A 23,491-nucleotide genomic window follows, 5' to 3' on the forward strand; every position below is an offset into this window, starting at 1 on the left:
GTCAAGCATCTGTACCTTCCCCAGCCTAATCACCCAGTAACCAGAGACATATCAGAGGCTAACATGGTAATAAAAGGACAAGACCATCAATTTCAGCTTTTTTTTTCACAGAGAGAATGACCAGGTGTTGGAAAGGCTGCCCAGGGAAATGGTGGAATCACTGTCCCTGAAGTGTTTAAAAACCATGTGGATGAGGACCTCAGTGACATGGTTTAGTGGTGGTCTTGGCAGTGCTGGGGCAATGGTTGGACTTAATGATCTTAAAGGTCTTTTCCAATCTACTTGATTCTATGATTCTATGGTTCAAGCTGAAAGGCACTGCCAAAACTGGCAATCTAACAAGAAGGGGAAGACTCTGCAGCATCAGCACAGGTAGTTTTCCTGGCAGGAGGTAGGGTAGCCCTTCTGCCTTTCTCTCCCCATATGTGTCCCCATCACTCATCCTAAGATGGAAATTTTCTTCCTGATACTCTCAGGTACAGGTTGAGATGGCCTGACATGCTGTGATGATTTCTCTTTCCTATTCCATATTGAATTTTTTTTGATTCCTAATGTATACATTCTGGTGTGTTAACTGTAGGCTTACTTAGTGTTTTGGTAGCTTTTTGATGATAACTTTGTTAATAACTATCAATGGTCAATAAACTTTTATTGTCTAATTATGTTCCTCTTTGAAAAATGATTCTACCTTTTTTTAATGTTCTGCCCTCTGAATTTAATAACAAGCTCTCTCCTTTTTGTATCCTGTGGGGACACATCTAGAGGCATTTCTGCCTCCTTCTTGATGCCATGTGTTAATTTGAAAGCCATTGCCAGCAGCTTTTGGTATTTTTCCCTAAAAATAAGCTGTCCCAAACTTTTCAATCTCTTTTCATACAGACGTGGTTTCTGAATCCAGCCATTCCTGTCATTAATCTCTCAGCTCCCTCTATTCCCAATTTTTTTAAAATAGGGCAGCTGGAGATAAGCACCATGTCTCAGGTGACAGTGTCACTTTTTAATGAAATTGTTACATTTTCAGGCTTATTTTCCTGTCGCTGTTGTTCTAACATTTCATTTGATTTGAATTTATTTTCTGACTGTTGCAGCCCTTTGGGTGGCAAGGTATTCAGTGTACTCCTAGAGTTCTTACAGCTTTAATTTAAACTCTGGGAAGCTGTTTGAATAACTAAGAGTCTTTCACCCACTGTGTGTTACACTGGTCAGCACCAAAGAAGTGACAAAGATCAGTCAATTATTAAAGATTTTGCAAGTAATCACAGATACCAAATAAACTCATGATAGGTGAGATGTTTTAGATTATCACCACTGAGTAGTAGGGTAGGTGTGAGATGGATAAAGGAATTAGGACACTTGGAAACAAGGATTTCAAACACCTTTCATTTCTGCTGCACACCTAAATCTCCTAGAAGAAAAGGTCTGGTATAGCTGCATAGTATGGCTGAATGGCAATACTCACCAGAGTGAGATCTGTTCTTTAGGTAAGGATCATAAGAATGTGAAAGCATTGTCTTGGAAAAAAGACATTCTTTCCCAAGGACAGCCATCTTTAGCCCTGCTGTAACAGCCACGGCATACTGCCATCTGGCTCCCAGGCTCAGTTATGTTTCATCAGTGACTAGACACAAGACACCTAGTCTCATAAGGCATGAGAGAACTCAAGCAAAAGCAGAGCTTGAGCCATATAGATTACATACCCACAAAAGTATCTGCTTCTCCATTATAGGTGTGCTTTCGTTTTAAAAAGTAATTCAGTGGCACACTGCAAGAGGAAAACAAGAAATTTCTCTCAGATCACCTAGAAATGTTAAGGTGTTGAATCACACCTAGCCATAATGGCAGGCTATTCATTTCAAACAATACCTGACATCTCATTGAAACAAGCTGTTATGCAAGCAATGATAATCCTTCAGATTTAATGGAATTACTGAATTTAGTACTACATGTCTGTACTGCCACCTCATCTTTATTTCAAAAGCAAAGATTGAGAAAAAATACTGAAAGGAGCACCTTTTTGACTCAGAATACCAACCTAGGTGTCAGTTGGTTTGAGAGAAGCACTGCGTTTTGAAGATTTACAAAAGTGCTTTTATTACTATTTCAAACACAGTAGGCAAGATTAATATCTAGTGAGATGCAAATTAAAGTAAAAAATTAAAGAATTATGTTAGGTGGAAGGACATAAGGATATAGAGAAAATATTAGAGAAGTCTGTCATGAGTAGTCTGACTTTTTTGTTGCTATAATAATTTGTTATGATGCATATCTTCAGTAGTGCTGTTCTACTAACTCCCTTTTCTTGGCCATGTTCATCTTATAAACCCACAGAAGAGAATTCAGAAGCCTGTGCACACACAGTACATGATATAAATATCAGCTACTATAGTGTTAAACTTCAGCTGCATATTTTTTGTATTTCAGCAATCATAATGATCATGATGGTGTAGTTTTGATGAGCGTGTGGGCTTCCTCTGCATCAAGCATCTGTATCTACGCAAAGGACCTATTTCAGCCACTGGAAATGGAGGTTGAGTGTATGAGTTGCATAGTAATCCAAATTGAGATTGGTGTCAGATTCCCTGAGCGAGTTTCCCGCACAAGTAGAGAAAAAGAAAGAGGGAAAGCAAACTCAGCATAGCCACCTTTCTGTATTCCAGCCAAAGGACAGCGAGTGGGTGAGGGTTTTACTTTTGTTTTCTCACACACCAAAAGAGCTGGTGTGTCAGAAAATGCAGAATTACATATGTGTGGCTGCCCCCTCGGCAGAGACCGGGCAGAGCCCTTGCTCTGGAGCAGCACACTTAACACGCTTTCTTCCCTGCATCTCATGACAAAGTCATGACTAACTCTTAATAATCTCCTGAGGCAGAGCTTCATCAGCATTACCAGAGCCGTCACTCTATCATTAAGTATCCAGTGCTCCAGCCACAGGACAGATTTGTTTTGCAGCTGCACTTCCCTGAAAGTTTTCTGATTACATACTGGATTTAGGAAGAATGAAAGGAATACTCAAGAGACACCTTTCCTCTGATACTTAAAAACAGGCAGTCAAGTCAGTCATTGCTTTTAAAATCTCCAGGGGTTTTTTGTCGTTGGGTTTGTTTGTGGGTTGTTTTTCTTCAGTATGGTTTTAATTGAAAATCTAACAGTATTTGGCTGACTGGAACGAATTTTTGCCTTCAGCCATTACCTCCTCATGTTTTATACAAACTGTGCTATAAGAAGTCTATATGAAGGGTTAGACTTTTAAGCCCCCTTTGCAGCTAAAATGTACTTCATATTACACTTATACATAGCACTTGGCTGAAGCAGTCTGCTAGGCAGTCTATGCAGCAGCATCAACATCTACCTCTCCATATGTCATAACTCAGTTTGAAAATGTAGCTTGGCTTCATTATAACACAGATGAGCAGCAGGTGCCAGCTCATTATAAAATGCCGAGTCTGAAAAAAAGTGAATTTTCACTCTTAAAATTCTCTTGAATCTGTGCAGTTATAAAGGAAGCATGCCTTATGAAATGATCTCTTCAAAGCATCTGTAGCCATTATAATCTCCTATAAATAGCTCTCACCAATATCTTAATCTCATTAAAAAGTAAGGAGAAATATAGGCCCAAAATAATTCCCCAGAGACTGGATGACATTTTTTAAAGCAAAGTGGATTAAGGGGTCTCCAAGCACCAGAAGCATCTGCGCCACCAGAAAGAAAAGGCTATGACTGCCTCTTCATGTAGAGGGAGAACATTTGTACAGTGTCCTCTCACATGTGCCATCGTGTTTGAAGTGAGGAGAACTGCAGCTAATTAACATCTCTGACTTGTTAATTAGCATCTCTGGAAACATGAGAAATATATACTTTTAATAATACAATGGCTTAGAGGCTCAAAATAGTTAAGTATCACAACAGGAAGCATTGTGGAGCAAATGACAGTGTATATAGAGCAATCAGGAAGAGAGGAGGATACTGGGGTTTTATAAAGATGCCAATAAGCTTTTAAAATACTAGTAACCACTCTCATGTTCTCACCAAGGCAAATGAAGCATAGTGAGCCTCCCACCTCTTCTCTACCACTGCACAGCAGAAGACAGATGCAATTTCTCTCTTATCACCTAGTTCCTCAGTATGCCATTTCTCTGATTCTTTGCACCCAGATATGGAGGTGGCTGAGCTGAGGGGTGAGTCAATTTAAGTTATATATGTCTGTTGATTAAAAAGAAATCAAAAAAGAGAAATATAAGGTGGAGGTGGTGCTTTCAGGCAGTGATACTTTCTCATCCTAGCCTCCTGTGGAAAGGCTGTATTTTCTGAGGTGGAGAAACTGGTTTCACATGCCAGTCTAATTTACTTAACTGTGCTGCTGCTAGCAAACGTGGACTTCAGTCCCATTCTCACTCTTTACCTAACATGCAACCTCATTCATGGATGTCCACTGAGCTTTACTGATGAGAGCAGAGTTACTTCAGTGGTGGGAGGGCTGCTGCATTATTTGTTTTGCTGTGAGATAACATTCCAGTTACCATTATTTCCTTCCTTTGAAAGTTTATTTTTACCAAACCAGCTGAAAAGCCAGGACAAATACTATTCTGTGCATGTGTGCATTCAGGCTGCCAAGTTAGCAGACATGTGAGGGAGACTTTTTGCAGAAAGAGGAGGGATTTGCCACATACAGACAGTTGGCTTCATTACAGATGGTGTTATTTCTCCCCAAGGTGTGGAGAACTCTCTGTGAAAGGTGTGGGGACACCATGCAAGCAGCCCTGGACTTCAATAACTGCTTTCAAAGGAAACAGGAAACTGTGGACAGTACTCACAGTTTTTCAACATATTCAGGTTCCAGCTTGAACTTTATCCTGTTCTTTTCTCAGTGGGTTTCATTTCCAAAGAGAAAAGAAATGCTGTCCCCTGTGCCCATCTCAACTTACATTCTTCTGGTTGTTCTGGCATGCAAAATATAAGTCAAGGAGCATATTTTGGACTGTAGAAACTCTTTTCCCTTTCATTTGTGAATTGGTTCTCAATATCTTGATTTTCTTACTTTAAAAGTCTGCTCTTGGCAAGCAAGGAGAGGTAACACTAGGGCAGGCAGTCAACTGCTGGCCCTTTTACGCATGCCAGAGTCTTGAAAAGCTTATACATGACTTAAAGACTTAGACCAACCATCTGAGCCCCTTGTATTTGAATTACTTTAACGTGTGTTACTGTGAGGGCTCTTTCCCCTGAGAAATCGGCTGTGTGTTTTGGAGCTTGGCTTTCTGTCCTGGAGGCATATCAAACCATAGCTCCCTCTAGCACCTCCATCAATCTGTCCTCAGTGAAAGAGCAAGCAGAATGAAGAGCATTTTCAGTAGGGCTTTCAATACCCAGCAAGAGGAGAAGTCAGGTGGGAGAAAAAGGAGATAATTTAAACATATACATTTTCCAAAATGCTTTCAAGGAAAGGCAATTTTCTAGCCCAAAAAGAAAATCCAGTGCTAAAATTTAACACAGAGATAGAAGACCAAAAGGGTTAAGGTAGTGTGAATGGAGAAGACTCAGTGTCAGCCATGATCTGGTTGGAGCACATTTTGAATCATCTTCAGGTGAATTTAATTGGCATGAAACAGGAGTGTGTTTTGGGAATGTCAGACACTGCAGTTGAAAAACCCAAGCTTGCTAAGAAGCAGAAAGCAGTTTCCAAGAAGCTTCTGTGATGAAGGATTTTCACCTGTTGTTAGGCTGAAGAACAGGATCCCCTTCTTTTCAGTGTCCCTGGGTAAATCAATGTGAGCAGTCTAGGGCCCAATTAAATATAGCAGCTGCCAAATCACTCGGTGGTAACAGAGAGAGATGTTTTGGGATGGATACTGAAATAACCATAAGTAGCTCTGCTGGAGAAATGTGTGACAAAGGCAACACAAAGGAAATTATATACTACAGTATTTTTGATTACTGGAGCAGTGAAACTAATGGAGACCAATATTCCAAGGGCATACAGCTTGAGGATGAGTAGCCTTTCTCTGATCCTTCATAAGACTGTAGCCTTCCTCTTCTTGGAAGGCATTATTAGAAATGTTTTCCCTGTTTGGGAGATTTTTACAGAACATATTAATATCTGAGGCTTACTTTCTTCTGACAGATTTCAGTAAAATTGTTGAATGGGTGCAAATGTTATTGGAGCAAGGACAGATAACATAAATATACATAAATATAGACAATAGATATAATTACATAAGCCTCATCTCCTAAGCAAACCAAGCTAAAAAATATTTAATTACTTTATGTTGGCCGACAGACTTATGAAGCAAAAACTGCTGAGGTTTTAATTTTCTGACTGGGGATTTTTTTAATAGTCAGTATGATTTATACAGGGCCTGAAATAGCCATGAAATGGCAGTCATACATTTTTCAGAACAGACAGATGCTAGGACATGAAGAGTAACAAAAGTGCAGAATAATGGGGAACCTAGGAAAAAATCTTGAAATTTGACCTTTTCAGAAATTCCAAGAAATTAATTACACAGGTAGTCTCTTGCACAAAGATTCTCACTATTTTATTTTTTTTTTTCTAAATACAAACACACAAAAAATTTTTTTAAAAAAGGTTTTCCATGAGCTGGGTGTATGGATAATATATTCTTTCAGAAACGTGGGCACACATTTTGCAAGAACAAATAATTCTGAAAGAATCTGGCAACTACTTTGGGAAACTGGCATCATTGTCATTTTTACTGCTGCAGGAAAGGTAGTTCCACTGTAAATCAGCCAAGGGCCAGAAAGCACCTTTGTCTATGACAGGTCTGCCAGTGTCCCAGGGCTGCTGCTTGGAGCATCCTTGCAGCCTTGACATTTGGGGTTTTTTTGAGTGGTGGCAGCTGCCTGATGGCCTGGAAGAACTTGGGGAGCTGTAGCCTCTGGAGGATTAGAGCTGTTGGAGGCGGTTGTGTTGTGTGTTGAGGCACAGTACTGCTGTTTTGCAGCTATAGCAGAAAATGAAGCAGCACAAAACTAAGTACAGTTGGGGCGTAGACCTAGTTTGAATAGTACCTTGTTTTGAAACAAGGTACTGAATAACTTGGTCTTAATGCTTCTCAGTTAACTACAGGCAAAGCTATCTATCAACCTAAAAACTGAGGGTGATATGGTTTAGTGTGAGATGTCCCTGCCCATGGCAGGGGGGTTGGAACTAGATGATCTTAAGGTCCTTTCCAACCCTAACTATTCTATGATTCTATGAATACTGCACTGCTAGGAAAACTGAAATGAATGAAAGAAGTACAGCTGATGTCTTTGCTTTATCAGGCAAAAATGTTAGTTACTTGGTTTCTTCAGCCTTTTCCACCTCAGCTCTTCGATTTTAGAGCAATAACTGATCATCTGAGGAGATACAGATCATGATTAGTGTCTGGGACCAGAAATTGAGAATGAAACTAAGATGCGACTCAGAATTTACCCTTTTTTGTGTACTGTAAGTTACTGAGATTTACAGTAAATTTACATAGAGATCTGGGGAGGACAGTAAGAGATCATGACTCCTCAGAAGCTTTAGAAAGAATGTTTTAGCTGAGCTGAAGCAAAGCTAACAAAAATAACAGTTTCATGTGCTTGAAATAGCATACTTGGACAAGATATTAAGGCACTGAGATACACAGACACATCAAAGAAAGTTTGCTGTGATCAATGCATGTACTTCAAAAGCTAGGAAAAGGACACAAAGAATACTTGGACTGCTGTACTACACAAGAGCATCAGCTAATATCCATCAGCAGTATCCTGAGACCAAAACAGATACAAATGATAGAACCAGGGTGGGGGGGTAGGGGGGCCAGAGGAGGCAAACAGTAACTAGAGAAGTGACAGCCATGAGATGCTTGGAAAGTAAATGACAGACCAAGGCATTGATAAATGCTTCCAGAGAACAGGAAGGCCAAATTTAGCGAATGCAAAATTAATACATTTACCAATTCATCATAACACTGTTGCTGATGTTTAAATGAAAACAGTTAATTTAAAACTAATTTAATTGAGTGTGACTGTAAATATGTCAGTCAGCAAAGTGCCCTGTTTAACTGGAACTTCATTTTGTCAGATGATTTTTCTGATGAGCTGTTATTAAGAAAAAGGAGATTGCATCTTGGCCATGACCTTTTCAGGAACTGTTCTTTTTGTAAGCATTAGATAAAAAAAGTATGTTAACATTTACCTTTCTTTCTTTGTCTAGTCTTGCTTGATAAGCCAATAAGGTGCAGACAAGTCCTAGGGAACTAGGACTTTTTTGTTTGTTGGTTTACTTTATAGAGCTACAAAAAATTATTTTTTGTGAATTTTAGTGTGTGTGCAAATTACTATGTGTGCAAATGACAATAAATCTATATACAGATTGATAATAACTATATGAATAAGCAGATACCACTCGTTTCCTTGTAAATAAGTGATTGAAAAAAAAAATTACCAAAGAAACATAGTAAAAAATAACTAATTTTGACTTTCCATTGTTGCTTCACATGTGAAGTTACACTGTGATGTAAAACAGAGAAATGAGTCTCTCAACAAAGAAAAGTTAGGGCTTTTTTTTTCAACAGTAGCAATGCTATTTTACAAATCTCTTAAAAGCTTAACCTGCTTAATCTCAGGTTTAATGAAATTTTCTCTTTAGTTCTGAGTGTATGTTGCAAATTCTTGACTTATTTTATGAAATGGTAATACTCAGATGCTGTGTTTTCACTTTTGAGTATTCTGTTGTTTTAGCTTTCACCATCCATTCATGATGTACTCGGAGAAGACCTATTAAAAAATCATAATAATTTTGTATGGAAATCTTTAATTCATAACCCGCTTCCATTAATGCTGTATTGACTGAGCATAGTACATTTCTGACCACTTCTGTAAATACATAGGCTTTGCTGGTGTAGCTCCTGTGAAGCTTGAAATGGGTTTCATGGCAATTCAGAAAAAGCACTGTTTGTTGTTACCTACATTTTCATTTTCATGGAACTGAAAATGTACCATTCAGGCTATGGACTATGTAAGCTGAATGTATAACTGCAAAGACTTTTGTAATTGAAATTTGATAGAAAATTTCTGCACATGGGACTGTGGATAAAATTTAGTATATTTCTAACCTAAGAAGTTGGGCATTGATCAATAGGTAGATGCCAATGTTTCTGTGGATGTTATTACTACTTCTTTGTAACAGCCACCTTCAAATTGTGAATATTTTTTTTAATCTACTCTATTAGTATTATTATTTTGTATGAGAATACAAAGTATTCTTGCCTGTCTTTAGAAATGCAGGCTATTCTTTACCAGTCCTTTTTTATATACATTGGACAATAAAGAGCTTATCTTTACATGTTGATAATTGTATATTTCTTATCATAGAATCATAGAATAGCTAGGATTGGCAAGGACCTCAAGATCATATAGTTCCAACCCCCCTGACATGGGCAGGGACAATTCACACTAAACCATATCACCCAAGGCTCCGTCCAGCCTGGCCTTGAACACCACCAGGGATGGAGCATTCACAACATCCCTGGACAACTCATTCCAGTGCCTCGCCACCCTTACAGTAAAGAACTTCCTCCTTATATCCAATCTAAACTTCCCCTCTTTAAGTTTGAACCTGTTATCCCTTGCCCTATGACTACAGTCCCCAGTAAGAGTCCCTTCCCAACATCCTTATAGGCCCCCTAATCATAATATTCTATTATTTTAATGCTAATGGATACCCCTCTTTTAATTGCACTTAACATATACTACTAATTATTAAGTAGAAGAATGAAGATGAGAACTAAGCTTGTTTAGCATAATCTGTAAATACTGTTTAGTCCTTGTGAAAAACACAAAATGAGTTCTTAGTGCTAAAGAAATCTTCATATGAAATGTTGAAATAAAGAGCTTAGATAGATTACTTGTCAATTAAAACAAGAAACTTTTAAGTAAATTATGTTCTTGCCATTCCTCCCCCCTTCCATCAACTGAAAAGCTTTACAGGTGTGTCTTTTTTAATTTCCTGTGCAAATTATGGCTGTGGTGTTTAGTTTACTGGAGCCTGAGTCTCCATCAGAATCTTTGCTTGTTCATTACATGTTTTCAGATGAGCAAAAACACATTTGTTCAGCACTTTGTCTAACAAAGCAATGTATAAACTAAACATTATCTTTCCCATCAGGATAGTCTGAAGGAAAACTTAGTAGTTCTACAAGAAGGATACAGTTGATTATTGTCATTAAATGGATAAAAGCAAGGTTAATTAATCTTGTAATATCTAGTAGAGTTTAAATTTATACTAAGCATTTATGAGTTATTTTTAGTTCAATTAATGTTTATTTGTGTTAAAGATCTTTGATGCAATGTGCTCAATTTAATTCACACAGCTTTGCTGTCCCTAAATTTGAGGTGCCCAGCATAGTCGGTAGAAAAAAAAACAGTGTTTTTAGAGTCCTCCAAAGAATAATATTCCACTCATGCTGGGGTGTTTGAACTCAGGTAGCTAGCCTCTTTTGGTATCACTGCTGTCCATCCTGGTCGTAAGGAATTTCAGCACTTGCTTTAGAAGGGCTGTGTTACTAAGCAACTTCAATATAACCACAATTTAAATGAATGGAAGAGGAAGGCTGCATCCTGGCTATAGAGAATGTCAGGACACCAAAGAATTGCAGATTTGATAGATAATTGCTTTAATACACTGGGAGGTTTATGTTCCTCTTTGTCCAAAGCAAATCCTACTACGTTCGGCTTTAAATTGTGATGCCAGGACCTTTGACTTGCTCTGGTTTATCCAAATATTTTTAATCTTCTGTATTGTTATGCTCTTGGCTTCCTCTTTTTCTAAAGGCTAAATTAAAAGTCAGTATCTACGCAGAAAATTGTGAATGACTGCCATGACCTACATATTTCTGAGATACTACTTGAGTATGTAGCCATTCAGGCTTTGCACATCTAAGCAAAAATTCTGGGAAGCACCTCAAAATCAGCCCTCAGCACATGTATCACAAAATTAATGTTTAAATAAACATGAGAAAATCTTTCATGCAGCTTGATATTCTTCAGTAGTCAGTTACAAAATGTGAAGAGAAGTGATTTTTCTCTTTTCACTTGAGTTCAAGCAGTCAGCCAAACACAAAATTTTAGTTATTTTTTAATATTAGTTTTTCACTGGCTTTTTTTCTATTGCAGAACTCAATATACATATTTAGAAGTATGAAAATGAGGCAAATGTCTTTGCAGTAGCACATAGATCTTGAATTCTCATCATCATTAAGTCATTGTTGCAGGCTACATAAGTCCATGTAAAAAAAGGCAGAAGAGGCAAGACTGCCAGCTAATAAAGTTTCACAACACAGCCTTCAGAAAACAGCAAGCGTTCACGGGAAACAGCAAGGTGCTCAGATGAAACCTCCCCCTCTATGCAAAGCTGGCCATGGTATATAAGATCTAAGGTAGAGCAAAGCAGCGGCACACAAACCCAGCAGAATCTGGAAGGCCATCTCTTTGCCATACATCACTGAAAATTTCCTCATACCTGAATCACCATCTGCAGTCTCCCAGCCAGAAGAAATGTGAGACTTGGTCTACAGTACCAAAAACTATCTAAACCACATTATGAATAAAGTCTTGGGCTATTCTTTGTAATGACACACAAATTTGAAGCATCACAAGATCATTATGAAATAGCTATGTTAATAATTAAAAATCAGTCCAGGGAGGTAGAAAATTAAGTTCTGTCTGGCACTTTGTTTAAAAGCAGAAAACTTCTAAATACATGGAAAATAGAATGAGTACATATTCCAGAATCATTCAGGTTAGGAGAGAACTTGAGGTAAGAAAATTAGTTTTGGGACTTTCATTTTTCATCTCAAGGAATTGTCATTGCAAGGAAACAAGAATAAAATCTTTATGTTGTTCCATACATAAGAGAATGGGAGGTTTGGGTTGGGTGAAGTATCCACTTTGCAAAAAGCATGAAAAAGACTGAATATGACTAGTCAAGGTTTCTATGTATGCCCTAAGTATACTGATCTGTGCAAGAACTCTCTCCTTAGAGAAGATACAATTTATATGCAATAAGCCTGGAGAGAGATGAGCCTATTTGCCATTAATGATGTTATGAATGGGGATGCAGTATACCTATATCAGAGAAATCGAGTATTTGTTGTTCTGCTTAATAGAGGAATAATAAGTGATGCCACAAGGTCCTTCCAAAACCTAAGTTAAAACATAAAAATCAGTAGCTTGTATCAGTATTCTAGCACTTCTCTCAAAAGCAGAATTAGTCCCAGGTAAATTATAATTAAGCATTACTGTTTATGATGGTGACTGGATCCCCTATTTCTCAGCCAAAATGATATTAAAGCATAACTTTAGGTAGAAAAAGGTTGTTCTTTTCAATGGGAGATGTATCCTTTAATTTCAGGGCAGTAATAGATCCATTATTCTGCAGTCAGGGTTATGTTGGTTGATTTTTTTCATGAGTTAATGTACTGTTAATAAGGTGTCAATTATCGATGCAATCAAACAGGGCAAAGAATAACATTTATAATTGCTGTAGTTATCACCTAAGTGCAATTATCTACAACTACTGAAATAAATCACTTCAGATTTTAAAGCTATCTTTACAGCATTCATGTTTATCTTTTCTTTTTAGAGCTGTCTTTTAAAAAATAATCACCGTTTATTTTTATTTTTTAAATGAGTGAGAAAAAAACCTACACATGTTCATTTGTGGGCAGAGAGAGATCAATATGCATTTAATTACAAGTACGAATATTGTTTTCTGTAGGTCTTAAGAAAACGGTTAAATGTCTCCATTCCCTTTCCCTCCTTCTTCATCAGTCTGCCTTAATGGGCTGCTCCTGAAAAGACACAGGGACTTTTCTATGTCCTCTGATATTAATTTTTTTTATATTTGAAATTAACTGAACTAAAACTTTGCTTTTTCTGGCATCTGATAGTGCTTAATAAGTGCATGAAATCATGAAATCTAATGTAGCATCATTTTTAATAAGGGAACTTCCGGGATTGTCCTTCTTAAAAGCGCACACACCTTCTGAGAACAAAACCTGGATAGATATGAGAATATATCTAAGAAACCTCTTCCTCCAAAATGTTGAGAAGTTTGGATGAAAATACAGTTTTCTTGCCAACAAAGTAGCATTTATAAAGACTGCTAACAAGAAAAAGAGCCCAGGCAGCTTCTGTGGAAGCATATGATTTCTCAGCCACAACACAATACCAGAGAAGGGTTTTTCCTGACTTCAAGTGTATAGCTAACACCACTAGAAAAACAGAACCTTCCCAGAATCTGGCTATGTTTTTCTAAGGTATACCCCTGTCACAAATATCAGCAGATTGGCAGATACTTATAATGGAAACATAGAATCAGAGTCATAGAATGGTAGGAAGGGTAGGAAGGGACCATAATGATCATCTAGCTCAAACCCCCGTGGGCAAGGACACTTTCCATTAGACCTCCTTGCTCAAAGGCTCCTCCAACCTGGTCTTGGACACTTCCAGGAATGGGGCAACCACAACTCCTCTGAGCAAACTATTCCAGAGCCTTACCACCCTCACAGTGAAAAACTTCTTATACCTAATCTACACCTCCTTTAAGCTTAAAGTCATTCACCTTCTTCTATAACTACATGCCCTTGTAAAAAGTCCCTCCACAGATTTCTTGTAGTCTCTCTTCAGGTAATGGAAGACTGTTATGAGGTTTCCCCTGAGCCTTCTCCAGGCTGAACAATCCCAACTCTCTCTGTCTTCATAGAAGAGGTGCTCCCTGATCATTCTTGTGGCCCTCCTCTGGATTCTCTTCAACAAGTCTATGTCCTTCATATGTAGGGGACCCTAGAGCTGAACACAGCACTCCAGGTGGGGGGCCTCAGGAGATATGAGCAGAGGGGCAGAATCCCTTCACTTGGCCTGCTGATCACGCTTCTTTAGGTGCAGTCCAGCATATGGTTGGCTTTCTGGGTTGCAAGCGCACCTTACCAGCTCATGTTGTTCTTATCAACCAACTTAACTGAACTGATCCTTTCTTGCCTGCTTCCCCCACAATTTCTGCTTTCATTAACTCCTCATTGCATGATCTGAACATCCAAATTTTTCCAAGGCTGGGAAGGAGAGATGAACTTTCTTGTATTATTCCTTATGCTACAAACTGGGTCTCCCTGTGTTACATATGAATACAAAGTGTGGGAAACCAACAATAAAATTAACTGATTTCACAGAGGGAGAGAAATGTGTCTGAAGAGATGAAAGATGTTGGGATTTTTCCATGCCTTTCTATCTTTCTATATCCTGGATGCATTTCTAAAGAAAGTTTTTTAGACATAAACTAGTTCTTCAAGTGATCTGTGTCCTTTTTGAAATTATCTTTAGTCCTGGTTTCAGCTGGGTTACAGTTAACTTTCTTCCTAGCAGCTGGTGCAGTGCTGTGTTTTGGCTTTAGTCTGAGAACAATGCTGATAACACACCAATGTTTTAGTTGCTGGTAAGTAGCACTTACCCTGATCAAAGACTTTTCAGTCTCTCATGCTCTGCGAGTGAGAAGGGAGCTCAGCCAGAACAGCTGGCCTAAACTAGCCAAAGGGGTATTCCATAACACAGCATGTCATGTCCAGTATAGAAACTGGGTGGAGTTACCCAGAAAGGACCAATCACGGCTCAGGTCAGGTTGGGTATCAGTCATTGGGTGGTGAGCAAATGTACTGTGCATTATGTTTTCTGAATTTTTATTTCCTTTTTTTTTTTGTTGTTCACTAGTATTATTACTAGTATTGTTATTGTGGGTATTATTTCTATTCTCATTATATTTTACTTAACTTCAATTACTAAACTGTTCTTCTCTCAGCCTGTGGGTTTTATATTCTTCTAATTTTCCTTCCCATCCTACCCAGGACTGGGGAAGAAGGGAGGCAATAGTGAGCAAGTGACTGCATGTACTTAGTTGCCAGCTTAAACCATGACAGCCCTTTCCTGCTATCTCCTTTCCATCTCTTCTCACTTCCTAAAATAGACCCATTGTCACAGAAAAGAAGGTGAAACAAAGAAATCAAGCATTGATCTAAGATGCCCAGACCTACAATAGCATTGAGAAAATCAAGGTTAGAGGCAGTATGCACTAACAGGCATGGATACATCAATGGCTGTATTATGGAAGTTTCTGGTTTTAAATCAGTGTTGGCTCTTGTAGCAAATGTGTTTCAGGGCCACTTGACATCATTTCTTACAGCTATCTTGTGATTACACATGCCTCTTATCATGCCTTGAGATGTTTCTGGCCTTGACCATTTTTCCAGCAGTTTGGTGCAGTCTTCAGCACAAATTGCTCAGTCTCCCTGGAAAGTGAAGCACTATGAATTTGAAGAATGAAGTTTAAGCATTTTTAGCCTATCAATTATAAATTATATGATGGTGATGTGGGAACATGTGTTAACATGAATTCATTTCTTCCAATAGCAAAAGGAAGGTCAAACAATATCCAGAGGACATCACAGGTTGTCATGACAATTTTTCTTTCTGTTATAATATGTTCATCTCCAAAATGGCAAAGAGTGCATTTATTGCTTATCCATATTTGCATTATTGGAGTTCAAGACTGTGGTACTCTTTGAAAATGTATGTGTTTAAAGCCTGCGAGTAAAAGCAACAAAGGAACCGAATGTGTTATTGGAAAAGCCATTATGTTTGGTGAAAGTAAACAGGAGGTATTACGTAGATAATTTCTACTGGGCTCTTAAAGAAATATTTTAATGAAGATTTGTTCTTGAATTGATTTTACAAAGGCATGTAGTAACAGTCTTACAAAAAGCTAAATGGTCAAGGTGCTGTTTGAAAGTCTTAGACATGGTGGTATATAAATCTAAAACCTGCAGAAGACGTGAATAGCAACAGCACAGCTTACAAATAACAATCAGGCCAAAAATTAGGAGAATTTAAAGGCAATCATGTAAATTCATGGGAGGGATAATGAAGGTGTTGACACAGGCTTTGGTTGAGAAGATACTGAGTTACAGGTTGCCAGAACTTGAACGGCTGTAATGCAGAGCATACACTTGGTTGTCTTCTTCCCAAGACATTCCCCTAGCTGTTTTACCAGCACCTGCTGGAAAACCTCCAGGACCTCCTGGAGCCTTACCCTGCTGCAGTACAGATATCCTTACATAAGCTAAGGCAACCTGACAGAGTAAATATGCTTGATAGCAAATTGTTTCATGTGGATGGCTTGAATCCACAATAAGAAGAATTTAACACATTTACTGCCATTTGTCATGCTAGGGAAGTGAAAGAAACCAGATATTTTTATAGATAATATACTCTTAGTTATATTGTGGGCTGAACAGCAAAGGTGGCATTTGTATGTGGAAGTAATGAATTCCCCAGTTCTGATAATTTCTATAGTGAAGGATATATTTTTGTAATGAGGGATATAAGAGATTAGTCTGTATACAGGAAATATTTTATATCGCTGAAAGAAGAACCATCACAATAGTCCATTTTGTAAGTTAAATGAATCCTAGGAGTGATATGCTGTCCAAATAGATGTGTCATTATTCCGTAAGAAATATTATATCTTTTAAATTAATTGAGAAGTCAAGTCACCTGTCACTGGAGCAGAGCATAACAGCAGTTATTTAGCAGGTTGAAACAACTCCCATTGAATCACTAATACTTATCTCCTTTGATGTGAGTAACCCAACTATTTTAAGAGCAGGTGTTAGTGACTGTAGATTAAGGGAACTACTACTGAAAGGGAATGATGTTGTCCTGAACTCGGTTTCTTACTGTTTAATAATGATGAATTATACAGAAAGGAGTTGCTCTGAAATTGAATCTGTCTCTTCTTTGGCACAAATATGGGAATAATGCTGAAGGATAAGAGTCTTATGAACTTGTTCTTGACTACATGCAGCTCATGTGAGGATAAACAGCTATGCCTTGGATAATACGATAGTAACCTTTCAAGCTTACGAACGGTGTAATGGATTTTTGGTGGGGCGGCTATGGGATGAAAAAAAGAAAAAAAAATCAGGAAGAAATTGAATTAAAGATTTGTCACAACTTTTTCAGTAAATTAAAAAAGATGTAAAAAGTTCATCTTGGATCAATATTTTTAAAAAAAGAAAATCTTTGTTATTTCCAAGATATTTGAAACATTTTTACTTGCAATGATTATGGTGAAATTTACCTGAGAAAAGGGGCCCCTTTGCCTGCTATAAAATCTGCTAATTAGCACTTAGGGTCACAAGTTCTGCAGTGTGAGTTGTGCAACAGGGCAAGGATTTCATTTCTTCTGCATCAGGAGACAAATCAGGAGGTACAATTAGGGTTCAGACCACATAGCAATCCCCCATGTGGTCATGATACTGCTTTGTGGGGAAGGGATAGTTCTGCCACCACTGTCCAGAGTGAGGGCACAGCAGCCACAGCGTGGTGAGGAGTCCATCTGATGCTTCTTCCCTGCTGAACTGTGGGGAAAAGATATCAAATTCTCTACAGATTAAGCCAATTTGAGAAGGAAGGCTCAGAGATCAAATGTAGGGCCTACCCTTAGAAAGAGACATCCTTCAATGAGAAATGTGATCATAGGGCTCAGTCAAATAGGAGCCAGGCTCGAAAGGACTTCAGAGGATGCAGGACTAAGGCTCAAAAGGCCCTGCAAAGTTTGACTTCTTTCACTGTGCCTCTGATTCCTTTGACATAGTCAGCCAGACAAAATAATTAACCTTTAGATCGGTCTTACAGACTGGCACAGCAGAATTGGCAGCAAATGCACTTGACAGCAAGAGTTCTCATGGAGAACGGCAGGGCTTGTGTTTGTTACTCAGTTGGGTCTTTTGTGGGTTATTTCTTTATTTTACATTGATGGGAAATATATGAACGTGGCATTTTGAATAAACACATAGTCATTTTCTACAGATTAGAACTAAGGGACTTGTGGGTACTTTTCATGCTGTTAGTGAGAGGGATAAATGAGGCCATGCACACCTTACAGAAGTGCCCCAGCAGGATGGAATCTTAAACAAGCTGAAGAAGACAGTCTTAGGAGGAAAATGTCAAGCATATAGCACCATGAACAGAGAAGTTGTTTTGCAATGCAAATATGAAAACCCATCAGTATCTAATGGGGAAAAAAAATTACTGACAAGACAGTTATATGAGCTGGCTACTGTTGTTGTTAGGTTTTTAATTTTCCGTGTAATCTGCATCTACTATATTAATTATTAGATGAAAAAGCATTTATTGTCTTATGCATTAGAGAACAATATTGTTTAACTAGCATGGACACACTGTTGTTTTCTAGGTGGTCTATTATTATGGTTTAGGCTGTTTGAAGATTTATTGTTAGACTTCTATTGGAAAATGCCATTCTCTAACAAAAAGGAAATTAAATATTGGCATAAGGATTAATTATGACTACTGAGAGCTAAGTTGATAAATGAAGACTTTCAGAAGTTATTTCAGCTTTATCAGATGATGTCTCATTAAATACCACAGCCATTAGGAATAATATGATGTCTAATCACTTTTAAAATCCTATAGTAATTAAAATTTTGCTTTTTTGCACTATATTGAGCTCATTTCAGATGTACAGTGCCACGCATCACACTAGAACTATTATGTTTAAAAGCATCTGTCCTTTTCAGTTGTTTATGACTTACACTGGCCCTGCCTCCCCCCCCAGCACCCCACTTTTTTTTCATATTCTAGTTGTTTGTACAGCTTCTTCAGAGCATACATAAAGTTGTATACTTCTATGTTTGTACCTCAAATTAGTACAATCAACTGCATTTCTGAAGAGATTTGCTTCTGATAAAACTGATCTGAATTTTTTTCAACTGAAAAAACCCCAACAACTGTGAAAAATCACAGTTTTGCCAGTATTATGAATCTATTTTTTCAATTGCCATATCACTCTTTAGCTGAATTATGTGACCAAACTCACTGAGAAAGCATCAGATCAAAAATGTATGTATTCCTAAATAACTCAATCAATGAACACATACTGTTTTGCAGTACCTTTTTCTGTGTCATTAAATGTATTCATATATATATATGTATATTAATTTCTAGACGGCTACCCTAAAGAGGAAATGATATACAGATGGAGGAAAAATTCTGTGGAGGCTGCTGACCAGAAATCTTGGAGACTCTATCAGTTTGACTTTATGGGTCTCAGAAACACTTCAGAAATTGTGAAAACCTCTGCAGGTAAGAATAATACAAATGGTAGGGCTTGTTTTGAAGAAAAAAAGTGTATATTTCAAAGTATTTGTTCCACCTTTGCTTTCATTCGAGTGCAGTTTGATTTCAATGAGTATCAACATTCATATTAAAACCTCTAAAGTACAGACTTCAAAACTATTGACTCTCTCTCGGTTTTTGATATCTTTTTCTGTGCTCTTTTAATAATTTCACAAACTAAGGAATAAATGTTAACTTGACATGGCTCTTGTTAGACACTCAAAGTTACTCTATGATTCTTATTCTTGAGCTAAGTTTTTTAAACCATTCCTGCATTGAACTATATGTTTTCATCATACACTAAAGAGAAAGATTTTGAGCACAGTGGTAGAGTTAGTGAAATTAGACACTTACTTGCAATAGTGTCTAATTAATCAGCCACAAGTTTAGTATTTTTTTCTGAATAGTTCAAAGACATTCTTTAGTTCTCAGTTGATAAATGCCTTTGCTACTGACCTTACCAATTGATTGTAGTTAACATCTAATGATGCCTATTATATTTCTTCAGAAATCTTGCTGTTTCAATAACGTTGAGAAAGTGAAAAAGGTGTATAAATAGAATACGTTATTTGAACTGGATAAATTAGCACAAGACACCAAATCACTAAAGCATATGTGTATGTGGTTTAACCCCAGCTGACAACTAATCCCCACCTAAGCACTTGCTCACTTCTCCAGAGAGGGATGGGGAAGAGAATCAGAAAAGATAAAATGATAAAACTCATGTGTTGAGATAAAGACAGTTTAAGAGGTAAAGCAAAAGACACACACACATGCAAGGCAAAACAAGGAATTCTTTCACTGATTCCCATGGGCAAGCAGGTGTTCAGCCATCTCCAGGAAAGCAGGGCTTCATTACACATAACAGTGACTTGGGAATGCAAACATCATCACTGAATGTTCCCCCTTTTCCTTGTTCCCCCAGCTTTGTGTGCTGTTCATGACTATGTTATGCAATATCCTTTGGTTCATTTGGGTTCAGCTGTCCCGGCTGTGCTAGCTCCCAGCTCCTTGTGCACCTCTAGTCCTTGCTGGTGGGGTGAGAAGCAGAAGACTGTGTAAGCGCTGCTCAGCAGTAAGAAAACCAGCACAAATCCAAAACACATCCCCCCCCACACACACACACACTTGCTACTATAAGGAAAATTAACTCTATCTCAGTCAAAACCATCACAGGAACCCATTGGAAGGGATGGTAGAAATAGGAGACAAAGCCCTGCTTTCTCTGCTTTGCTCGTATCTGGAGTTGATGATATTGTGAGTTTTCATCAAGAACTGCAAAATACAAGTGCTGCAGACAGCAGTCATTCGCTAGTAGGAGATGGATTCAAACTCCTAACATCTTTTGCTTCTGACTTACACCTTTCTTATGATTTATGACAGTATTACTTCTCACTGAACTCTGTCTTCATCCATAACATGAAAGCTGACACAGCTTTACTTACCTGTGTCTACTTCTGGGATGGCTTTTTTAACTCAATTTCAGCAGTGTTCTGGCTATGATGAAGAAAAGTCACACTGACCACACGGCAACATACTGCTGTTTTTCCAGCATTTCTATAAGTCCTTTCTTGGTAGTATTTCTCACCACAAAATTACTAGATTTAGCACTCAGCAGAGTTCTGCTATACTTTCAGTCTTTCCAAACCTTTTTCAGACATCTAAATAACCTTTATGTTAATCTAGGGCAATTTCAGAGGTACACAAGTAGGAAGCCAGCTGTCATAAGGAGTGCATTTCTGAAACCTGAGCAAGATGAGAAATGTTGTTTTCCCTTGCCTTGAAGCAGCAGTACCTTAAAGCATTGCCAGAGAGGTGTGCTTTACTCTTGCAAGAAAGGTATCCTCTTTTACAAATTCTGGCAGGGAGAGAATATTTTCATTGCCATCTGGATGAGGTATTCACTTTTTCTGCAGGTTCTATTTTTTTTAACTTTGTGCTAAGATACAAACTCAACCAGATAAACATCTACTGCATATGGTGATTACAGGGAATACACAGCAGAAATCACTGTGCCAGTGCTGTGGTCATGAACCTTTATCTTACACCCTAAGTAAGCTCTCACTGACAGGTAATATCAAACTAATTCACAAGTACTGAAGAATTCCCTTGTTGCCATCTGGCAAGAGAGTCAGATAATATAGCAGGAGCACTCTCTTGCTACAATGTCATATAAGGCTGACAAAAATAATTAAAGTAGCAAAAAAAAAAGAAAAAAAAAGACAAATTGCATTCAAGGAGAAAATCCTTAAATTTTAAAAGCTGCAAATCAGCCAATGGAAGGGTGACCAGGAAAACAGGAGAGAGGGAGAACCTTATCCTTAAAAGTACTCTGTGTGCATTTGCAGTAAAGTTGAGGTTTCCAAGTCCCAGACTTCCCAAGTACACTTGGGGGGAGGGGGGGGGTGAAGAAAAGCAAACAAAAAAAGCCCCAAAAAACAAGACCCACCAAAATCCAAGAAAATAGAATCATAAAGTGTAAAGGATTTCACGACTGAAGTTCATGGAGTGAACTGCACTGTTTCTTGCAATTTTCTGTTGACATTTTCCCCAGGAAAAGTCTATTCCTTTTTAAACCACTCAGTTTATACACTGCTAGATAAACACAAAGACCTTGTAGTTACTGAATCTAATTTCCATTTACTTGAAAACTTCTTTGCAGCATACAAAAAAATCATATTTTTGTTCCTTCTCATATGCCTTTAGCCTGGGAGATTTTTGCTGTCCAAAGGAGCCTCTTTAAAAATAAGTTCAAGATAATTAATCAGAAACAGAAAACACCATAAAAGTGCCCTTTTTAAAAACTTTAATAATTTCAACTGAAATATACCAGAGAGAAAGTACCATTTCATACATTCTGAATAGACCCTAAGCATAAATACCCAAACCTAATAAATGCCCATAACTAATGTCATAGAAAGGTACATCTTTGCATACATACAGTGAATGGGCAATGATTAGTGGAGTCGGCCTGTCATGTGATTTCTAAATTGTGCTTTGTAGTTTGACATTGCTGTTTCATCAGCTTACATGATGCTCCCAGCCCTATTTCACAGGGCTGCAAAGCAAGGTTAATATCTGTAGCCTCAGATTCAGATAAAGCTCTTTGGTACAATGCTAATAGCAACACAATTTAAAGTCCATACTCTGTTGCAAAGGATTTGGTAAATGCAAGTAAAGAAAACTACAGTAAAACAAAAATAAGAATGTTGTCTTTTAAGATGTGAAGACCTACAAAAAATAGTTATTGGCAGAAGATGGAAGGAATAGACATTCATTATAGGGAGGCCAAATTTCACTGGGGGAATCCCCATTGAGTCAAGGGATGAATCAGGCAGAGTCAGGCATTAGCCAATGCTCCTTAACTTTGTCAGAAGATGAGCACACTCCCAGAGATATACCCAGAGGGAAAGATGTTCATGTGCTTAGCTCTTCTAGTTGGCAAAGAACAACTGGCTTGAGAAACCATTTCAAAATTGGCTTCCGCTTCCTTTTTGCTGTTAGGTGTTTTCACTTAGCTATAGGCACAGAGGGCCTATGAGATCCCACACAAGGTCCACACTGCTGTCCAGCCATCACCCGAGAGATCCATGCTGATGGGACAGGACCTCCAATCAGTACAGACATTGGGTTTTCAAGGAAGGCAAAGCCAGGATTTGCCACAGGCAGCTTAAGCCCCTCAGCTTGGAAAAAGCAGTTGCAAGAAAAATGGCAGAGAAGGATGGTCACAAGCTAATCAGGGCAACTGGAGTTTGTTGGTGCACTCACTGCACCCTCCCCTGTTCCAAATAACAGATCTGAAGACAATTATTTAATGAATGTTTATACGATCTTGGGGTTTTAAAGTAATTGGCATTTTCTAATGTCCCTCTGAGTCTTAATGGCACATCAGAGAATGCTTGTTATCTGTGTGCTCTTCCCAGGAAAAATGTGGGGGTTTTTAATTTTTTTTTTCCTGAAATAACAATTTCAGTGGGATCCAGCATACACTACCTCAGCCAGCTGTGCTGCACAGACTGTCTTTAATCAGATGGCATCCTGAAGCAGACAAGTGGAGACTCAGATAACTGCACCACGTCATTTGAAAACAGTGCTTATTTTTACCTACCTGGCATTGCAGGAGCTGTATATCACAGTTGCTTTAATAGTTAGCCTTTGGCTTACAGCCCTCAGCAAACATATACTCTGGCTTTCCATGATTCCAGACAGTGTTCCCTCCAAGTACTGGTGCTTTGTCCCCTTATCCTGTCCTGCCTGACTCTTA

The 23,491-nt window shown here is 38.2% G+C and overlaps 1 protein-coding gene across 1 annotated transcript in view; it reads left to right on the forward strand.

Moving 5' to 3' along the window:
- GABRG3 (gamma-aminobutyric acid type A receptor subunit gamma3) overlaps positions 1 to 23,491 on the forward strand; it is a 309,946-nt gene that overhangs the window by 243,556 nt on the left and 42,899 nt on the right. Inside the window, exon 6 of the mRNA XM_005151536.2 lies at positions 19,057 to 19,194. Within this exon, the coding sequence (XP_005151593.1) occupies positions 19,057 to 19,194 (138 nt within the window). The remainder of the gene's footprint in view (positions 1 to 19,056; positions 19,195 to 23,491) is intronic.

This window comes from Melopsittacus undulatus, chromosome 2 (genome assembly GCF_012275295.1).
Source record: "Melopsittacus undulatus isolate bMelUnd1 chromosome 2, bMelUnd1.mat.Z, whole genome shotgun sequence".
NCBI classification, from domain to species: domain Eukaryota; kingdom Metazoa; phylum Chordata; class Aves; order Psittaciformes; family Psittaculidae; genus Melopsittacus; species Melopsittacus undulatus.